At 41.3% G+C, this 21,607-nt stretch overlaps 1 protein-coding gene across 2 annotated transcripts; it reads left to right on the top strand.

Annotated features, from left to right (window-relative positions):
• Positions 1-581: 581 nt before the first annotated feature.
• Positions 582-20,728, top strand: PI4K2B (phosphatidylinositol 4-kinase type 2 beta). 2 transcript variants are annotated; one of them, XR_015729289.1, is made up of 10 exons: positions 582-3,066; positions 5,739-5,896; positions 9,531-9,731; positions 11,107-11,238; positions 12,750-12,903; positions 13,902-13,969; positions 14,927-15,026; positions 16,289-16,422; positions 17,414-17,532; positions 18,539-20,728. XR_015729289.1 is itself a non-coding variant. In XM_034426285.3 (10 exons), the coding sequence occupies exons 1-10, from the start codon at positions 2,493-2,495 to the stop codon at positions 18,710-18,712; spliced, it is 1,755 nt and encodes a 584-aa protein (XP_034282176.3). In that variant the 5' UTR covers positions 582-2,492; the 3' UTR covers positions 18,713-20,728. The 2 variants fall into 2 exon arrangements, 1 of the variants encoding a protein (XP_034282176.3); XM_034426285.3 differs by having other exon boundaries at positions 17,473-17,532.
• Positions 20,729-21,607: the final 879 nt, after the last annotated feature.

Genomic DNA, 21,607 nt, shown 5'->3' with positions numbered 1-21,607 from the left:
AGTGGTATATAAGTCTAAGTGCTATTGCTATTCAGTATCTTGCCCCCACCTTCAATTGATAAGAACATGAAAATTGATTGGAAACCCTCATCTTGTTAGTTGATGCAGAAAGGTAATATAAATTAATGTAAGTCTTTAACAAATATATAGGATTTCCCCCCCTCTTTGATTCCAGTTTGATATATAGACCTTCTGTCCATCACTGGCTGTATTCTCTTGAACTAAAAATTAAGGCTGATTAAAAAGTGTTTGGAAGAGTTCTGCATTTTAGAAACGCAAGAGGGCGCCGATTTATAACACAAAACTCGGTTTCCATTCTACATTGTAAAATGCTATTGCTCCCACTGCCAGATGACGAAGGAGCAGGACCCGTTAATAATCACGCAGGTATAAACAAAATGTTAGCCTGAAATGCATCTGAAATCAAATAAAAGGTATAAACAGTATAAATCCATATTGGTCATATAAAATTAGTGAAATCTAGAATTTTGTTGTTGTTTTTATTTATCAATAGAGTCTCTTTTATTTAAAAGTGGGAGAAGGCATTTGGCATTTGTATTCGCAAGTATGCTTTTAATCCCTGTTGCTCCAGAGGCCTTCAAAGAAAATGCAATTGGGCAGAGTTTTCTTTTTTCCCCAAATGGCCAAGGCTTTGCAAAACGTTTCATCACAAAATATTCTGCCTTGAAACAAGATAGGCAGGAAATTCAGGAAGTGTCCTTCTGCGGTCAAACAATTCCAGGGCTGGGACCATTTCTCAGGAACAAACAGTCCTTTTTAATGGCACTCGTTTTATTCTGCTTAGCTTGGCATTAAAGCCGTAAAGAGTTTACACAGGACGGTCAGAAAGCTGGATTGTGATGGGTGGACAATTCGCTTTATTTTAGGTTTTTATCGAACCACTCAAAGCAGCAACCAGGTAATTTTTTAAGGATACAGAATAATAGTCAGAAGGGACCTTGGAGGTCTTCTAGTCCAACCCCTGTTCCAGCAGGAGACCCTATATAGGTAGTCCTCAACTTATGGCAATAATTGAGCCCAAAATTTATGTTGCTAAGTGAGTTTTGCCTCATTTTTACGACTTTTCTTGCCACAGTTAAGCAAATCATTGCAGTTGTTAAGTTAGAAACACGGCTGTTAAGTGATTCTGAGTTACCCCATGACTTAAGGGAATCAGTTGCCAAGCATCTGAATTTTGATCATATGATCATACTGCAACGGTCATAAGTGTGAAAAATGGTCGTAAGTCCCTTTTTTCAGGGCCATTGTAACTTTGACCGGTCACTTAAGTGAACTGTTGTAAATTGAGGACTATTTGTATCGTTCCAGACAAGTGGCTGTCCAGTCTTTTTAAAACTCCCAGTGATGGGGCACCGACAACTTCTGGAGACAAGTTGTTCCACTGGTTACAAACTTTGAGGTCTTCTAGTCCAAGCCCCTGCTCAGGCAGGAAACCCTAGACCACTTCAGACAAATGGTTATCCAACATCTTTTTAAAAACTTCTAGTGTTGGAGCATTCACAACTTCTGGAGGCAAGTTGTTCCACTGATTAATTGTTCTCACTGTCAGGAAATTTCTCCTTAGTTCTAAGTTGCTTCTCTCCTTGGTTATTTTCCACCCATGGCTTCTTGTCCTGCCCTCAGGTGCTTTGGAGAATAGCTTGACTCCCTCCTCTCTGATATTTTCAGTGTTGACTTACTCAGACAGTTGATAAGGAAAGAGGAGGGCATTTGTGCGTTCGTGCATTTATTCAAGGACTACTGAACCTTATTCATAATGGCAAAGATGGCTGCAATGCTCACGGATACTTTATATTGAAGGATGTACCTAGAAAAGACACTACAGGTAGTCCTCGACTTACAACAGTTCATTTAGTGACCATTCAAACTGACAACGGCATTGAAAAACATAACTTTATGACCATTTTTCAGTTACGTTCGCAGCATCCTTATAATCATGTGATCAAAATTTGGATGCTTGGCAAATGACTCATAGTTGCATTTTCGTCCAATAGGGGAAAAAAATGCATTTTAAATTTCGTTTGCACCCTGGTTCAAATCTAGCTGCCATTCTGGTAGTCCTTGACTGACCCTTCAAGGTTACGACATTGGAAAAATGCAACTTGCGACCATTTTTCATACTTACGACCGTTGCGACATCCCCATGTGATCAAAATTCAGACGCCTGGCATCTGACTCATATTTATGATGGCTGTAGTGTCCCCCCGGGGGGGGGGGTTGTCACGTGATCCCCTTTTGCGACTTTCTGATAAGCGAAGCCAGATTCACTTAACGACCCTGTTACTAAGAGCTGCAGTGATTCACTTAGCAACTGCGGCAAGGTCGTAAAATGGGGGCCAAAGCTCACTTAACAAACGTTTCACTCTAACACCTTATGGTCGTAAGTCGAGGACTACCTGCATAACGACCCCCTTGTTTTTATACAGACCCAACATTTCCCTTCGGAAACAAACCAGGATTTGGGTTTTCGGATGGAGGGCTCAATGCAATTAAAATCCCCACTTCCTGACACGCCCCGCATTTGGCTGCCAGTTCCCACGAATTCCTTCTTAAAGATACGAGGAAAAAGCAAAGGGAGGGGCTGGAAGCCAAGCCCCGCCCCCTTTTCTTGGTCCCGCCCACGCGCCCTGACAACCCCACGCGCCAGGGCCTCTACGCGCAGGCGCGAGACTCCCCCTCCATCCACCGAGCCCCGGGGCGCATGCGCCCTTAGCCGTCCGGCGCTCGAGCCCGAGAGCCGGCCGTTGCCTCCGCGAGCCTCCATGGCGGAGGCCGGCTCGGTGCTTTCCCCGGAGGCGGAAGCGGAGGAAGAGGCCGACGAGGAGCTCCTGCAGCTGGAGACAGAACCGCCGGCCGTGGCGGTTTCCGGACGGGCGGCGCCGACCGCTCCCGGCGGCGCCGTTCGCCTCCTCGCCGCCCGGGAGGCGTTCGAGGCGGCGTGTGAGGAGGAGGACGAGGACGAGGAAGGCGACGGCGAGGAGTCGGAGCCGCTCCTGGGCGCGGCGGCGGCGGCGGGCTGGGGCCGGAGGGCCCGCGAGGGGACAGGTGAGCTGAGGCGTAGCCGATGTTGACGGCTGAGGAAACGGGACGCGCCTGCGCAGAGGGAGGGAAGGGACGGCGGGGGGGGCGTGGCCACACGTGGGATGCTCGTGCCGCGTGAGGAAACAGCGCGCCTGCGCAGAGGAGGGAAGGGGGGCGTGGCCGCACGTGGGAGGCTCTGGCTGCTCCTGGCTTGGCTCTCCCCAAGGAGGGGGGGGAGGGGAGAAGTACAGGCGGTCCTCGACTTACAACAGCTCGTTTAGTGACCCCCCTGGAAGTTTCAAAGGCGCTGCAAAAAAAAGGGACTGGGGGCACTTTAATGACTGCTTTGCGTCCCCCCTGGTCAAAATTTGGATATAGATAGTCCTCGACTTACAACTGGTTCATTTAGTGACCGAAGTTACAGCAGCACTGAGAAAAAGGGACACGGGGACGTTTTTCCACACTTACATGACCGTTTTGCATCCCCGTGGTCAGAATTTGGATATAGATAGTCCTTGACTTACAACCGGTTCATTTAGTGACCGAGGTTACAGCGGCACTGAAAAAAAAAAAGGACACAGGGACGTTTTTCAACACTTAATGACCGTTTTGCATCTCCCCCCTGATCAAAATTTGGATATAGGGAGTCCTCGACTTACAACCGTTGGTTTAGTGACCGCTCGAAGTTACAGCGGCATTGAAAAAAAAGGGACTCGGCTGTTTCTCACACTTAATGACCGTTTTGCTTCCCTGTGGTCACGTGATTAAACTTTAAATGCTTGGCTACTGGCTCGTATTTATGACGGTTGCAGTCTCCCGGCGTCACGTCATCCCCTTTTGCGACCTTCGGACAAGCCAAGCCCATGGGGAAACTAGATTCGGTTAACAACGGTGTTACTAGCTTCACAACTGCAGTGTTTCACTTAACAACGGTGGCAAGGAAGGTCTTAAAGTGGAGCAAAACTCTCTTTAACAAATCTTTCACTTAGCAATGTAAAGTTTGGGCTCAATTGTGGCTGTAGAGTCGAGGACTAACCGTCAGTTGGGTGGCCTTGAATGGAAGGCAGCCGGCCTCTCACGGAGTCCCTGATTTGAAGTCCTAGCTGGTGGACTTTGGCCCAGGTTCAGCATACTTGACAACTGCTTCATATTTATGGCGGTTGCAATGTCCTGGGGTCATGTGACAACCCCCCCCTTTTGCGACCTTTGGACAAGCAAAGCCAATGGAGAAATCAGATACGCTTAACGACTGTGTTGCTAACTTGGGGTGTATTTCGCTTAAGAACTGTGGCGAGGAAGGTCGTAAAGTGGGGCAAGGTTCACCTAACAAATGTTTCAAGTTTGGGCTCAATTGTGGTCGTACGTCGAGGACTATCTGTATGTTGCTTGGAAAAATTGCAGAGACTATTCCAGGGAGTTGCCTGGAGTCAAGGCCGACTCGCCCCTCGAGTATAGTGATTAAGGCAGTCTCAGCTGATGCACAAAGCCCACTGGCTGAACTTGGGGCAGCCCCTCAAGCACTGAATTAGGGGTGGGATGCAGCTGCTTTGGAGGCCATACCCTTGCTCTTTGGGGTTGAAGGTGGGAGGACAATGTGGCTTAGTTAAACTTCTTTTTTTAAAAAAAATATAGGAGCAAAGAGTTGCAGGTGGATGCATGCTTAGGGAATTGTTTATGTGCTTGTTCCTTTGTTGCCATTGTTACTGTTCTAGGATAGGATAGGATAGGATAGAAGAGAAGAGAAGAGAAGAGAAGAGAAGAGAAGAGAAGAGAAGAGAAGAGAAGAGATTGTATACACAATCTTTGCATATGTCTTTGGTGCATATGCTCTCTGTACATAAAAGGAAAAAGAAAAGAAAAAAGAGAGGAAAAAATACATTCATCAAGAATCAATCATAAGATACAACACTTAGTGATAGTCATCGATTACTAATAAGCAATCAAATCATACTAGGATTTGACAATAAAAACAATATAAATTGTAAAAATACAAGCAACATGGTTATAGTTATAAGTGGGAGGAGATAGGTAATAGGAAGGATGAGAAGATTACTAGTAGTGCAGACTTAGTAAATAGTTTGACAGTGTTGAGGGAATTAGTTGTTAAGCAGAGTGATGGCATTCGAGAAAAAACTGTCCTTGTGTCTAGTTGTTCCGGTGTGCAGTGCTCTATAGCGTCGTTTTGAGGGAAGGAGTTGAAACAGTTGATGTCCAGGATGCAAAGGGTCTGTAAATATTTTCACAGCCCTCTTTTGGACTCGTGCAGGATACAGGTCCTCCATTGAAGGCAGGTTGGTAGCAGTAGAGAGTAGTGTACAAGACGAACTGGACCCCATCGTTTCTTTTCAGGGAAATCCACAAGTTGGTTTTGAAGGCTGAAACTGAATCTCTGTGCCGCGTTCAATATTAACGGTCTTCTATCTGGGTCTGATATGATTCATTCCGCGTGCTGTCCTTCTGCCTATGGCGAGTCAAATTTCCAACAACGTAGCTGTATTATGCAAATGTAGCATCTGCAGTCCTGTACCTATTATTTTGGCATTTCTATTGTGTCCCTGTATTTTTTCTTACTACCGGTAGGAAGTAAACCAGTGTTAAGTGTATATTGAGAGATGAAAAGGGGGGGAGTTGAGGAAAGAGAAAAAAAAAAATCAGCTGACGGCACTAACTTGAAATGATTGTTGCAATACCCACAGGAAATGTTGGAAGCATTGCAGAGATGAACTTCTTTGTGGATGATCCCGAATTTGCTGAAGTCATGCAGCAAGCGGAACAAGCCATCGAAAGCGAAGTCTTTCCGGAAAGAATCTCCCAAGGTTCCAGCGGAAGCTACTTTGTCAAAGACTCTAAGAGAGTGAGTGCCTTGGGCTTCAGGATTCTTTGGGGGTTTATGTTATTAAAAAAAAATGCTTGAACGGTTTTGTGGGGGGGGAAAATTGCCATAGTAAGGTTGAGCATGCATCTCTGCACACAGCAATACCAGAGTCCTATCCTTGCAGCTTATCAGAAGGAACAAGCGTGCTGCGCTTTCTATACTGCTATATCTTGCTAGCAGGACTGCTAAACGCATTTGCGCAAATCCGTGGTTTGTTGAGCATTGTGCTCATGTAGGGATGTATCCCTTCCTTCCTTCCTTCACTCTCTCCCAATATGCAGAAGTTTGTATTTGCATAGTTACTTGCCCAATCCTCTTTTAAAATCCTTTTAGTGACCAGTTAATACAACCTGGGGCAAATAGACTTATCAGAATCAGAACAGATAAGTCAAATCGACATATCAGAATTAGAAGGGACCTTGTGGTCGTCTAGTCCAGCCCCCTGCTCAGTGGAGGGCTGCTGCCGGCTTGGACCAGTTCGGGAAAACTGGTATTAGGAGAATAACAAATGTTTAATCCTACTCTGTGCATAATGCTAAACACCATGGATGGAGGGAACCCTGGGATTTTTAGTCACGGTTAATTAACTAAAATGTTCCCTTTTTTGTTGTGTATTTATGGAGCTTATTGGATCAGCATTTCTTCAGTTAACATTATTTGGAAAGACTTCATGATCAGTTGTAAGAAAAGTCTCATTTTTGTCCCATAACAATTCTCTTGCTTTATAAATTAAAGCTCGGCGTTCTTTAACAGGTGATTTATTTTCTGCAATGTGTTTCAAAAGATCATGTTTGTAATCTGTATGAAAGTCTATATGTGGTTGCTAAGAGTTGAAACCAACTTGATGACACAATTTATGTATATGTACACATTTTCTAACTTTAGATTTCATAACTCTTGTTGATCTCCAACCCTCATAGTAACTGTCCAAAACTGTCAAATATTTAAGTGATATTATCTAAAGAAGTTGGATTAGAAAAAGCTGAGAGAGGCCAGGTTTTGTGGGGTTTTTGCGATGTAACTTGTGAAACTGAAATGAATGCAAACTGCTAAAGCACACTAATCCATAAGAGCATTGCATCTTTTGGGAAACAGAATTGCTGTTTTGTTCTGGATCTATCTCCAGAACCTACTAAACAGTAAAATGTGGGCCATAATTATCTTTTGTGTTGAAATAATATAACTGAGTGGCACTACCTGAATTAGAAGAGCCTTTTGCCTTGATCAACAATTCCTGGATCAAATAAAATTAAGGAAATAAGGTTGCTTTATAGACAAGGAAAATAAACTTAATAAATACTTGAAATATATGTGATACTCAATGACATTAGATGGCATAAGAAATTTGGATGAAAGGACCTTAACATTAAACACAATAAGTTTTTTAGTATAACTACTATCTTCCATAAAGGAGCTCCATACTAAAATAGTTCTACAGCAGCCTTCCCTTCACAATTTTGCCTAGGATTCTGCAGTGATACCCTTCTTTACTACGAAGTAAACATGAACCAGGCAAGTAATTGAATATGGCTGCAGAGGTTAAGATGCATAGGAGACAAAAGAGAGGAAATAAGGGAGCTAAATTGGAAATAATTGTCTATATAATGGATCCTGGCATGAAAACAAATGTTGCAGCTCTTTGCTCCAAAGCCAACTGCTAATGAAATCATTGTATTAGCAACTGGGCCTTGAAGTCTCTGGCTTCGGATAATTCCGTGCTTGTCCTTGTATCCATGCAATCCCATTTTAAATTTCAGATCAATGTCTCCACCTTCTCCTCTTAAGGCCATTCATTATTAAAGAAGACAAATTGGTTCAGAATTTTATATAGGCTTGGCTTATTTCTGTGCCTCTGGCTCCACGCCAGCCATCGATTGGCACTAAATGCTGTAATAGCATAACTAGTGAAACCTGCTCTTGTTTATGGTGACTTATCATGTAGTCGCTCAGCTTCAGCCCATTGGTTTTTTAAAAAATTTTTATTTTAGTCTGCCAGTATTTTATATGGCAAAATATTTGTATGGGTCGGACACGAATTCGCAAGTAACAACAATGGCAAAATATACATCACCCTTAACTTTAGGGACCCTATTAGAGGCAATATTATACCATGTTTCCCCAAAAATAAGACCCTGTCTTACATTTTTTTGAAGCCCGAAATAAGCGCTTGGCCTTATTTTCGGGGAGGTCTTATTATTTTGGGGCGCGTGGAGCAAGATGGGGCTCCTCTTGCCGTCTTACCTGATTTCCAGCTCTGCTTTTAAATATTTTCGGGGAGGGCTTATTTTCGGGGAAACAGGGTAGTACATTTGGAAAATATGCAGTGATTGCATTTGAGGGCAAGTAAAATTCTTGTCAGTTTATTGTGGTTATTAATGGTTTATTGTGCGTCTGGTCTTTTAAATCTCATTGCTGCGAGAGTCAAAAAATTGCTTCTTTTATTGCTCCTTCATGTTCAAAGTCAGGACTTCCAGTAGCTGCCTTGTCCTCTTTTCCTTCCATCCGAAATCAATGGCATCTCCGAAACAACAGCATCATATTGAATTTTTGATTTATTTTTGGAATGCTATTTATTCTGCTAATGGATATTGTATAAATAAAACATGCTTGTGTTACTGTGACTATGGTTTAAATACTGTATGTATTTGTTTTGGAAGGTGAAGTTGCAAAAAAATCTGAATCTTTTATATTTTGATGCTCGACTTGTATTTTGACTTTACGTCACTTTTAACCTCTCAGAATGGTTAACTGAATCGCTGCAATTGTTAAGTCAGTTACACGGTTGTTAAGTGAATCTGGCTTCCCCCTTGATTCTGCTTGTCAGGTCACAAATGGTAACCACATGACTCCAGGACATAAATATGAGTCAGCTGCCAAGTGCCCGAATTTTGATTGTGTGACCTTGGGGATCACACAAATGAAATTGTCGTAAGTGTGAAAAACGGTTCGAAGTCACTTTTTCCAGTGCCGTTGTAACTTCCAACGGTCACTAAATGAACTGGACTACCTGTAGTGACATTGAATTTTAGATCACCAGGTAGCTTTAGTCAACCAAGGCCACAAAGGCTTCTCTTCCAAGCCCGTTTTGTCTAGTGGAAATGAAGAAGCTGAGTTCTAGTCCCCTCCGTTAGGCAGGAAAGCCAACGTGGATGACTTTGGGCCAATCACTCTTTGGATCTATGGCTGTTTGCTGTGGCCAACTCACCTTTGGGACAACTCAACGCAGGACAAGAGTTACACTCATATCAAAGAAATGGTGGAACAGAATCATTAAAGAAAGGATGCCAAGGGAGGGACAGAATGAATGGGCAAAATTAAATTATTATTTATTTATTTTAAATAATTAGACAGAATTGTTAAATTGTCCTGCAGCAAATTGGCCCATTCTGGCCCAACTCTCCTCACAGAATTATTGTTCTGAGGAGAACAGGAGAAAGGAACATTAGGTATTTTTGCTACCTTGAGTTATTAATAAAACTAATAAAGGCGGGATGAAAAAAATTTAAAATATATGTTTTTGTAAACTATTTCTATATACGACTAGCAAAGAAGTGCACACTTTTCTGATTCCTTTCCTTATGATTCCTTATTCATTCTTCCTTTTCTCCTTTAGAAAAGTATTGGAGTGTTTAAACCCAAATCTGAAGAGCCTTACGGTCATCTCAATCCAAAATGGACCAAATATTTCCACAAAATCTGTTGCCCTTGCTGCTTTGGCAGAGGCTGTCTTGTTCCTAATCAGGGATATCTCTCCGAAGCTGGTGCCTATCTTGTGGACAGCAAACTAGGATTAGGAGTGGTACCCAAAACGAAGGTAAGAGTAGTTTGCAACATCAATTGAGCATGAAGAAAAGAATTCGTGGTCAAAACTGTAAACACACGTTGAATTAAAACCTTTTAAACTAATGTTCAGACTGGGAGAATAGCTTTGAATTTTGGAGTTAACAGATTTAACAGAGTTGGAAGGGACCTTGGAGGTCATCTAGTCCAACCCCACCCCCCACCCAAGCAGGAGACCCTACACCATTTCTAACAGATGGCAGCCCAGTCTCTTCTTGAAAGCTTCCAGGGATGAAGCTCCCACAACTTCTGAAGTCCCCTCATCATCCTGGTTGCTCTTCTCTGCACTTTTTCTAGAGTCTCAACATCTTTTTTATAGTGTGGTGACCAAAACTGGATGCAGTACTCTAGGTGTGATCTTACTAAGGCTTTACAGAGTGGTATTAGTGCCTCCCTTGATCTTGATTGTATCCCTCTGTTAATGCAATTTAGCATTGCATTGGATTTTTTGGCTGCCACTGCTGGCTCCTATTGGTCTCTGTGGGAATTTGGTGGAATTTGATGGAGGTGTCAGCGTGAGGCAGGAAATTAGCGTATGGGAGGGGCCCTTTCCTTTCTTGGCCTGGGGGTCCAGTTGGAATTTTGTGTATATTTTATCAATATGCTGCTACACTGTAGATACAGAGGTGCCAACATCACTCTTAACCATGCAGCTTTCAGGGTGGATCCAGCCACTCCCTATTCTCCCTTTACTGCACACTTTTTGCAACAGCTTGCAAATTTGACAACTTGCAATTTTGTTGTTGTAATTCTCTGAAACTGGCCTAATAAAAATGTTGCTGGAATGCAAGCAAGCAACTACAGCAGAGGTTGCCTCAAATGAAACCACCAAGAAGCCTCGGTTGATTCTCCTCTTGACCTCTGAGATAAACATTTTGATCTTTGTTTATTGCTAGAAGGCCTAAAGACAAAATACAGGGAGTCCTTGACTTACGGCCACAAATTCTGCTGCTAAGTGACACATTTGTTAACTGAGTTTTGCCCCAGTTTGCAACCTTCCTTGCTGCAGTTGTTAAGCGAATCATTGCAGTGAAGTTAGTAACCTGGATGTTAAGTGAATTTGGCTTCCCCCTTGACTTTGCTTGTCAGAATCACATGACCCCAGGATGCTGCAACGGTCATAAATCTGAGCCGCTTGCCAAGCGTCTGAATTTTGAACGCACGAGGATGCCAAAATAGTCAGTGAAAACCGGTCAAAAGTCACTTTTGTCAGTGCTGCCGTAACCTCGGTCACTAAATGAACTGTCGTAAGTTGAGGACTACCTGTACAGCTCAATGAAGAGGTGGATACAATGAATACAGTTGTCGCCCTGAAAATGTTAAACGTTATTCCACTGTCTGTCTTTCAGGTGGTCTGGTTTGTAAGCGAGACGTTCAACTACAGTGCAATAGATCGGGCCAAGTCGAGAGGCAAGAAATACGCTTTGGAAAAAGTGCCAAAAGTTGGCAAAAAGTTTCATCGAATTGGACTACCTCCTAAGGTAAACCCCTTGGCAGCCCTGAAAAATGTTCCCCACTTCAATTTTATTTGGGCGGGGGTGTGGTTTGTTCTTCGCTTCTATTCCTGCTCTGGCATAACTTGTAAGTAGTAAAATATAAATAATAAGGAAAAGTTTTAAGTCTGATCCCAAAGATGGTTTTTCAGGAGGCAACTGGACTTTCTGGTTTTTTTTTTCTTTTGAAGATGTTTAGCTTCTCATCCAAGAATAGAATAGAATAGAATAGAATTTTTTATTGGCCAAGTGTGATTGGACACACAAGGAATTTGTCTGCATACGCTCTCAGTGTACATAAAAAGACAAGATACGTTCGTCAAGAATCATAAGGTACAACACTTAATGATAGTCATAGGCTACAAATAAGCAATCAGGAAACAATATCAATATAAATCGTAAGGATACAAGCAACAAGGTTACAGTCATACAGTCATAAGTGGGAGGAGATGGGTGGTAGGAACAATGAGAAGATTAATAGTAGTGCAGACTTAGTGAATAGTTTGACAGTGTTGAGGGAATTATTTGTTGAGCAGAGTGAAGGCTTTCGGGAAAAAACTGTCCTTGTGTCTAGTTGTTCTGGTGTGCAGTGCTCTATAGCGTCGTTTTGCGGGTAGGAGTTGAAACAGTTTACGTCCAGGATGCGAGGGGTCTGTAGATATTTTCCCAGCCCTCTTTTTGACTCATGCAGTATCCAGGTCCTCCATGGAAGGCAGATTGGTAGCCATTGTTTTTTCTGCAATCCTAATTATCCTCTGAAGTCTGTGTCTGTCTTGTTGGGTTGCAGAGCCAAACCAGACAGTTATAGAGGTGCAGATGACAGACTCAAGAATTCCTCTGTAGCTTCTTCAGTTCTGACAGGATAGGGTTAGAGTTCCTTCCATTCCTATATTATAAATCCTTCCATTCACCACTATCCTGTCAGCTGAAGAAGCTTCTTGGATGAGAAGCGAAACGTCTTCAAAAGAAAAAAAAACAACAGAAAGTCCAATTGCCTCCTGAAAAAGCATCTTTGGGACAACTCTGACCTGGATGATGGAGAATCTCTGTAGACTTTTAAGTCTGATATAACATTAAAGCTAGTAAAGTTGTTTACTCCACCAAGGAACGGTGAAGCTAGAAGACTTATTTCCTCAGTAGACTTTATTATTATTTTTTTAACTTAAGAAATACAAAAAACACAGACCAAACTCAGTCCTGTTTCTCAAATTCCCCATGCATCAGAGGACTTTTGGGCCTTTTGAGTCTTAACTTGCAAGTTCAGATTAAATATACATTTTGAAAGGCTATTCTCAAACCAACTGTAATTTGATAAGTTAGCAGTGGAATCTTCTTTCCTGATAAATGTTATTTTTATACCTATTGATTAAGCTCACGGCTGTACTTAGGAAGGACATTTGTTTTAATACCTTTATTTGGCTTTCACGTATAAAGGGCGCTTCAAATGCATTACGCCTCCAGGTCCATTTCATAAATGCAGGCTTTATTTCAAATGGCAGGTTGGCTCCTTTCAGCTTTTCGTGGAAGGTTACAAAGAGGCTGACTATTGGCTCAGGAAATTTGAAACCGACCCCTTGCCTGAGAACACAAGGAAACAGTTTCAGTCCCAGTTTGAGAAACTGGTTGTGCTTGATTATGTTATCAGAAATACTGGTATGTAATAGGGTTTTTTCTTTATCTTTATCTTTATCTTTTATTAGATTTGTATACCGCCCTTCTCCTTTCGGACTCAGGGGGGTGAACAGCCAAAATAAAAACATTTGTACACAAAAGTTTAAATAATTTTTAAAAATAATTAAATAAAATTTGGCCCATAATTTAAAACATTTTCAATTATTATTCTTTTCGTCTGGAATAGAATAGAATAGAATAGAATAGAATAGAATAGATAGAATAGAATAGAATAGAATAGAATAGAATAGAATAGAATAGAATAGAATAGAATAGAATTTTTTTATTGGCCAAGTGTGATTGGACACACAAGGAATTTGTCTTTGGTGCTTAAGCTCTCAGTGTGCATAAAAGAAAAGATACATTCGTCAAGAATCAAAAGGTACAACACTTAATGATAGTCATAGGGAAACAGTCAATATAAATCATAAGGATACCAGCAACAAGGTCACAGTCAGACAGTCATAAGTGGGAGGAGATGGGTGATGGGAACGATGAAAAGATTAATAGTAGTGCAGATGTTACCCTTGAATTCTGATCAAATTCAAGTAAAGGAAAATGGGCTAGGAAATGTCCATGTTCTTTAAGGCTTAAATGGTCTATATTGAATGATTACTGCCTTTAGGCTAGTAGACTAATATAGGTAGTCCTCAATTTACAACAGTTCATTTAGTGACCGTTCGAAGTGACTTAGGACTATTTTTCACACTTAACGACCATTGCAGCATCCCCACAGTCACGTGATTTACATTCAGACGCCTGGGATCTGGTTCGTATTTATGACGGTCACAGTGTCCCAGAGTCACCTGCAATTTGTTTTTTTTTAAAAAAAAATTCAACCTGCAATTTGTTTAAATATAACAGGCCCAGATCTTTCAATATTGCAAGCTATTCCATTATTGTATGTCATGACTGGGGCAGATTTTACCGCAGCTCCCTTGCCTTTCATTTAACTCTGATTCTCCTTAATTCCTTTGAAGATAGAGGCAACGATAATTGGCTAGTGAAGTATGAAAAACAGAGCGATGGGACTGATCTCTCTGACAAGGTAGGACGGACAAGAGCTCTTCTGCTTTGATCCTAGGGATGCCGCAATGATCAATTATTGTTGTGATTTGTGTTCAGTTATTTTTTTTTATTTTATTTTTTAAATTTGATTTATATGCCGCCCTTCTCCGGAGACTGAGGGCGGCTTACAATGCGTTAAGCAATAGCCTTCATACTTTTGTATATTTTATACAAAGTCAGCTTATTGCCCCCACAAACTGGGTCCTCAATTTACCTACCTTAGAAAGGATGGAAGGCTGAGTCAACCTTGAGCCTTGGAGAGATTCGAACCCTGCAGTAATTGCAGGCAGCTGGTCTTAATAACCAGCTTAATAACAGGGTGCCTTAGACCACTGTACTACCAAGGCTCTTATGTATCCGATTATGGATTTTATAAAGAATCCTTTCTTATCCTGTGTTCTTATGGAATAAGATAGAATTAAATCATGTGTAATGCTTCCTCAATCATCAATTTTATATACTCGTGCTAGATGATCGCCGAATTATAAATTGGAAAGAATATTGCATGAACTATATTGTGCAGGCTTAATATTCTGTTCCAATGTTACTTTTTGTTTCTATGTTAAATAGGTGTGTATTGATTGCCGTGTTTCCCTGAAAATAAGACCCTGCCTTATATTTTTTTTGAACCCCTAAATAAGTGCTTGGCCTTATTTTTGGGGAGGTCTTATTATTTTGGGGCACGTGGAGCAAGACGGGGCTCCTCTTGCCATCTTACCTGATTTCCAGCTCTGTCTCCCTAACCCTAACCAGAGGAAATGGAGAGCGGCTGTACATGCATTTAAATATTTTCGGGGAGGGCTTATTTTTGGGGTGGGGGGGCTTATTTTAGCGCAAGCGCTCAAAAGCCTGATTGGGCTAATTATCAGGGGATGTCTTATTTTTAGGGGAAATAGGGTACTTTTGAATTTGCTTTTTGTTAATTGTTTTCCAATAGGAGATCCAGTGGATTAATGAAAAGGAACCTGTTATTAAAATTGCAGCCATTGATAATGGCCTCGCTTTTCCTTTCAAGCATCCGGATGAGTGGAGAGCGTGTGAGTTTTTGAATTTTTCTAGATGAGAAGGCAATGAGATTGCAAGTATTGCTATTAGCAGATTGTATTATATCTACAGATGGACAATAGCGTAAAGTTAAGGTGCTGGCTTAGAAACCAGGAAATTGTGAGTTCTAGTCCTGCGTTAGGGTGAAAGCAAGCTTGGTGACTTTGAGTCACTCTGTCTTGCCCAATCCACCTCACTGGGTGTTGTTGGGAGGAAAAAGAAGAGGAGGAAGGACTATTATATATGTTTGGCACTTTGAATTACTTATAAAGTAATAAACATGGGATAAAAATCCAATACACTAAATAATAAATAATATCCACCTAGCAAACATAAGGCAGGCATTCATGCTTTTCTTTGAAGTTGTTAACTTCACGTGAACAGAAATGATTAATAGGATTTTGCATTGCAAAGACCAGGGCTTATATAGCTCTCAAAGTAGTTTCACATTTGTTACACCTGATTTTCAATTATACGTAATTGATCATTATGCATTTTGTGCATCTATTTTGTCACTTGACAAAATATATGTGCAAAATGCATAATTGGGTAACGTTAACCTGTCTCATGTGAAGGACAGTCTGTTGTTTTGTTTAAGTTGGCAAGAATACACAACTTCATGGGGTCGAATAACCACACTTTTAGGAATTTCTAAGGCCAAGATTGGTAGGATGCGCCTTCTGAATTTTTCCCATTAGATAAAAATGTGTTTATACACGTAGTCCTCGACTTATGACGACAATTGGGACCTGGATTCCTGTTGCTGAATGAGGTCAGTCGTTAAGCAAATCTCAGCACTTCTTTTTGCCATGGTCGATAAGCAGACCACTATAGTCATTAAATGAATCACACAGATGTTAAGATTGAATTTCCTTGTTGGGAAATGGCTGGGAGCTCAGGGGCCGAAAACCCTGCTGGGATTTTGGCAGGGAAGATTTTCAGCTCTTGAGTGGATCCTCCCGGGATCTCTTCCCAACTCCCTGAGGCTCTTTCCCCTGGACTCCCATCTGCTTAACGACCCAAGTGATCGTTTAACAACCCCAACCTGGTGTGCCGGGATTGTGCTCATTGACTGAAGCGCAGTCGCTTCAACCCAGCGACCAAGATTACAGTTCCAATTGTGGTCACGAGTCAAGGATTACGTGCATGAGGAAATTGACTTAAAAGTCAATAAATTGAACATGACACCTGAAAAGTTGAAAATTCCACCTGTTTATTTGGAAGCATCTCTTTTTGCCTCTTCCCCGTCTCTCAGATCCATTCCACTGGGCTTGGCTTCCGCAAGCAAAGGTCCCTTTTTCTCAAGAGACAATAGATTTGATACTTCCTCGTATTTCTGACATGAATTTTGTACAGGACCTCTGTGAAGATCTTTATGAACTTTTTAAGGTAAATTTTCAAAAGTAATTTTGGGCGAAACTGTTTAAAGTAGCACCGCCATGGGCAGAATAACGCAGACTCGTGCATATTTGTTCTATAACATATGTGTTCTAACTTGTAAAATACAGTGAAATGTCAAAATGCCTGATCCGCCAGTTGCGTCCCTTTCTGGATCAGGACACCTTGCGCACGGTCACTCATGCCCTAGTTACCTCCCGTATGGACTACTGTAATGCTCTCTACATGGGGCTCCCCTTGAAAAGCACCCAGAGGCTCCAACTGGTCCAGAACGTAGCCGCGCGGGTGATTATGGGCGCAGCTCATTACGCCCATGTAACACCTCTCCTACGTGAGCTGCACTGGCTCCCGGTGGTCTTCCGGGTGCGATTCAAGGTGTTAGTTATCACCTTTAAAGCGCTCCATGGCTTAGGACCTGGGTACCTATGAGACCGTCTTTTGCCACCAATAGCCTCCCACCGACCAGTTCGTTCTCACAGGGAGGGACTACTCAGGGTACCGTCAGTCAAATTATGTCGACTGGCGACTCCCAGGGGGAGGGCCTTCTCTGTGGGGGCTCCAACCCTTTGGAATGAACTGCCCCCGGAGATACGGAATATCCCTGATCTCCGTGCTTTCCGCCGTGCCCTCAAGACCCTGATGTTCCAACAGGCGGGGCTAAACATATGAACATGTGAATGATTTTTTAAATGTTATCTAATTCTGGGTTTTATTTAATTGGGCCAAACATTGTAATAATTTTAATTAGCAATTTTATGATGTTTGTGTGTCTACATTTTTCTTGACTGTACACCGCCTTGAGTCCTACGGGAGAAAGGCGGTATAGAAATATAATAAATAAATAAATAAATAAATAAATAAATAAATACATAAATACATAAATACATAAATAAATAAATATACGGAAAGTTAATTGGACTTTGTACAAGCTTTTTAATGGTTTGGTATACTTTCTCATTATTTTAAGTCTGGTTATTTATAGGTGGATCTGATTTGACTTATGAAGGTTTCTCAAATCAATTTATTTTTCTTCCAATAAAGACTGACAAGGGGTTTGACAAAGCTACATTTGAGAACCAAATGTCTGTCATGAGAGGGCAGGTAAGGAGATTTTCTCTTGGACGATGGGTTTTAAATTCGTATCTCTGCCTCATATATAATTGTAGCTGTTGCTTCTGAGTTAAGTATAGAACCTAGGTTTTTTTTTTTCTTCCTAGACTTTAGTACACAACTTGTTTCATTCATTATAAGTAGTCCTCAGCTTACGATCACAATTGAGCCCCAAATTTCTGTTGTTAAGTAAGAAATTTGTGAAGTGAGTTTTGCTTCATTTTATGACTTTTCTTGCTGCGTTCGTTAAGTGGATCACTGCAGTTGTTAAATTAATAATCCGGTTGTTAAGTGAATCTGGCTCAGAAGATTGCAGAAGGGGATCGCCTGACACCACCACCCCCCACTGCAACCATCATAAATGTGAGTCAGTTGTTCAAGATTCCGAATGTAAATCACGTGATCATTGGTCATAAGTGTGGAAAAATGGTCCTAAGTCACTTTTTTCAGTGCCGTTGTAACTTTGAATGGTCACTAAACGAACTGTTGTAAGTCGAGGACTACCTGTATCATTGATGAAGATATTGAAGAATCATCATCATCATCTTCTTTTAACAACCCCATAATCCCTTGCGTGGTAGAGTCTGGGCAACTGAACGGAGCTAGCAGAGTGTTTTAATGGCCGGATGCCTTTCCTGTCACCAGTGCGGAGTTCTGTTCAGCAGATGTATCCTCATTGTGCCCAGAGAGAGAAATATCTGCCTCTACCTAGGATCGAACTCACAGCCTCCTGATTGTGAGGCGAGAGCTCCACCTCTCTAGGCCACCGCACCGCTCCAAGATATTGAAGAATACTGGTCCTAAAACGGAGCCTTGGGGTACCCCAGTTCCCTCCACGTAGACGTAGTTCCATGAACTACATAACAGCTGTGTGCGTCTCGTGTCCATGTTTCCATAGAGAACGCATAGCTTTTAAGATAAGACAATTTCTGCCAGCGTTAGGGCTAAGCTCATAAAAGTACTATTTTCTATCTTCGCATCGTTCCTTTTTTTGCAGATCCTTAATCTTACTCAGGCCTTAAAGGATGGCAGAAGTCCTCTTCAACTGGTCCAGATGCCTCGGGTGATAGTGGAGAGAAGCCACGGTGGAACTCAAGGAAGGATCGTTCACTTGAGCAATGCATTTACTCAGACTTTTCACAGCCGGAAGCCTTTTTTCTCCTCCTGGTAAAAGACAAGTTAAAGACCTTTAGTTTAGCAAGACGTCCTACTTCGTAAAGATTTCCGAATATTTTTTTTTTCCTCTCTGATCTCCCTCCCTCTCTCTCTCTCCCCCTCCCTATGCTGGACTGCCAAAACCTCAGACGTTTTATATATTGAATGTACTCCGTTTACAGTTTATTTAAAATTGTGAAATTTTACATCAGGGAAACAAGGAGCTTGTCCTAAACTGTATTTTTTATAGACGGTTCGACGTTGTTGTTTTGTTTTTTGTTTATTTACTTTTGGAAAGGGGTGGGGGAATAAAAGTTTACAGATGCCAAAGACTACTTTTGACTTATCTGGGGGGGAAAAAAGATTTTGTTGCCTACAATATCAGAAATTATAATCTAATTTTTATAGATAGGATTGAAACGCCTGGCCTTTTATTCCACTACATAGATGCCTCTCCGTCATCTTAACCTACTCCACAGGGGCCAATCCCACCCCGCCTGCGTTTGGAAAATAAAGGGCTTGCAGGTGGGTTAAAAAAGCATATTTGTAGAGAGGAAACATACTGTAATGATGTCATAGTTCTCACACCACCTTTGCGCTGAAGGCAGGCAGTTCTAAGTGCAACTTAGCATCTGCTCCACTGTGTATTGTTTGATTTGGGAAAGGAATGGAGCCCTTGGCCAGTGCTTCTTCCCCACGGTTGCATGCCTAATTTATTGCACAGCTTATCTCTGGGTTTTTAGCTACGAGCTCCATCTGTACTTAACAAAAACAAAAACAAACAATTGACCATTGCTATTTACAAATGTGTGGCTTTTTCTTTGGGGGAATACACGGTTTTAGGAACACAGTTTTCATGCCTTCTCAGTTTTTTGTGTTTTCTATGTAAAAAAAAAAAAATTGAGCCAATTACAGATGACTTTGTTGATGTTTAAAGATATACTTTTGAAAGACTTGTTTTACTTAGCACCAAGAAGTGACACATTCCAAGAATTGTTGGTTTTGTGGACCAAGAACCGGATGAGGGAAAAAGTTACAAAAAAAAGGAATCTCCCCCCCCCCCCCCGTGAGATTATAGGTATTGATAAATGCATGCTTTCAGTCTTGTGATTCTTTTGTCAGGATGATGAATTGGGGAAATACTGTATTTTGTTAGAACAATATTTCTGCTGCAATTTTGTCAGTGGCATTGGGGGTTTTGAAACTTTTACCAAAGCCAATTAAATCAACTAACTTGAAACCAAAGCTCACCGGTACGTTGCTGCCTCTTCCTAACACCACTATTTTGGTCTCGAGGAGATCAAAAACTTGCAAATCAGAAAAATCATTTTTGATTATTTTGTTGTCAGGCGATTCCTTCAACCGCTCTAAACTTTGCACTTGGCTTTAGCTGATCACTTGCAAGAATGATAATCCATGTAACTTTACACTTACCAAGAATTTAGTAAAACTTGTTTTAAACTTCAGGGTTCGAAGCTCAAAACGTCTGTGTCAAAAATAAGGGTTTTTTGGGGGATTAAAGTTGTGCCTAGCTTTCTCAGAAATGTTGTATCTTTAACTGCTGAGCAATACCCCCATTGTTCTTGCATTGTTATTTCTTTTAATGTTTGTTGAACCAATGTAGCCTGTTGGGATAATTTACTTGATATTCTAAAATGCATAAGCCTTAATATTGAAAATTTACTGTATTGCGGGTTTATAAATTTATTCTGATTTCAGTTTTTATCCATTCCTGCAAACTATTTAAAATGAAAAAAAAAAAAAAAAAGGACGGACTTTGCTTTCCCCAAACAATAAAAAGCAGGTCTACGCTGCTGCAGATCTGCCACAACTGTCCGCTTACATTTAATCTATTGTTGGAGAGAAACATCTGGAACAGAGAACCTTCCCTTCTTAAGATGAGGTTCATTTTACCCATTTGTAGTATTTGTCCTGCTGCTATCTTCCATGTTCTTAGCACTCGGTGTAACAAGACAACACTTTTAGCCAGCCTGATGGTTTTATCATTAAAGCGAATTGTTTCAATTAAAAATCTTGTGTTTTCTGATCTTTTAACGCTACCCAAAGAGTACGGCATTGCAAAGAGGATCTCCGAAGAGATCACCAAATCAACAGTAGCATGCTTTCCTGTGGAATGATTGAAAAAACTGACTCCGAAGCACTGCTCCTGAATGTGATTTTTACAGATTGCAACACATTAAGTCCTCTCTTAATAGTTTGCATATAAAAACTGGCTTAAAAGGGGGAGCTCAAGTCATTATTTTTTTACTTTATCCAAATCTTGGGAGGATTCCTGATCTAATCATCATCATCTTCATTTAACGACCCCTGTTTTTTTTAACATTTAACGATCCTGATGTAATCACCAGTGTAATTTGGCATGGAGGTTAAGGTGCTGGCTTAGAGACCAGGAGACTGTGAGTTCTAGTCCTGCCTCCGGCATGAAAGTTGGATGGGTGACTCTGGGCCACTCAACCCAGAGTTATTTTACAGATCAGTTGTTATGAGGAAGATAGAAGGAAGAAAGAGCATTATATATACATACGTTCCCCTCCTTGAGTTACTTATAATGTGTTAAAGGTGGGACAATCAAATACCAGCTTCTAAATAGCCGCCCTGAATCTTCGGAGAGGGGCGGCATATAAATTGAATTAATTAAATTAAATTAAATTTGCATTGTTTCTCCCTCCTGATTAATTGAACGAAAACTCACTCACAGGTAGTTCTCAATGTCACAACAGTTCATTTAGTAACCGAACTTACAACGGCACCGGAAAAAACGACTTAACGGCCATTTTTCACACATACGACCATTGTCACATCCCCGTGGTCACATGACCCAAATCCAGACGCTTGGCAATGGACTCGTATTTACGACGGTTGCAGTTCCTGTGATCTGACAGGATTGTGA

This window comes from Pantherophis guttatus, chromosome 8 (assembly GCF_059756535.1).
Source record: "Pantherophis guttatus breed Tessera chromosome 8, ASM5975653v1, whole genome shotgun sequence".
NCBI classification, from domain to species: domain Eukaryota; kingdom Metazoa; phylum Chordata; class Lepidosauria; order Squamata; family Colubridae; genus Pantherophis; species Pantherophis guttatus.
This window is presented reverse-complemented; position numbering and strand designations above follow the sequence as displayed.

Excerpts from the sequence above, each read along its gene's own strand:
- PI4K2B (XM_034426285.3), top strand. The coding sequence starts at position 2,493 with ATGGAGGGCTCAATGCAATTAAAATCCCCACTTCCTGACACGCCCCGC. Across the intron at positions 9,732-11,106 it reads GAGTGGTACCCAAAACGAAG|GTGGTCTGGTTTGTAAGCGA; the intron begins GTAAGAGTAGTT and ends TCTGTCTTTCAG. Across the intron at positions 17,533-18,538 it reads TGTCTGTCATGAGAGGGCAG|ATCCTTAATCTTACTCAGGC; the intron begins GTAAGGAGATTT and ends CTTTTTTTGCAG.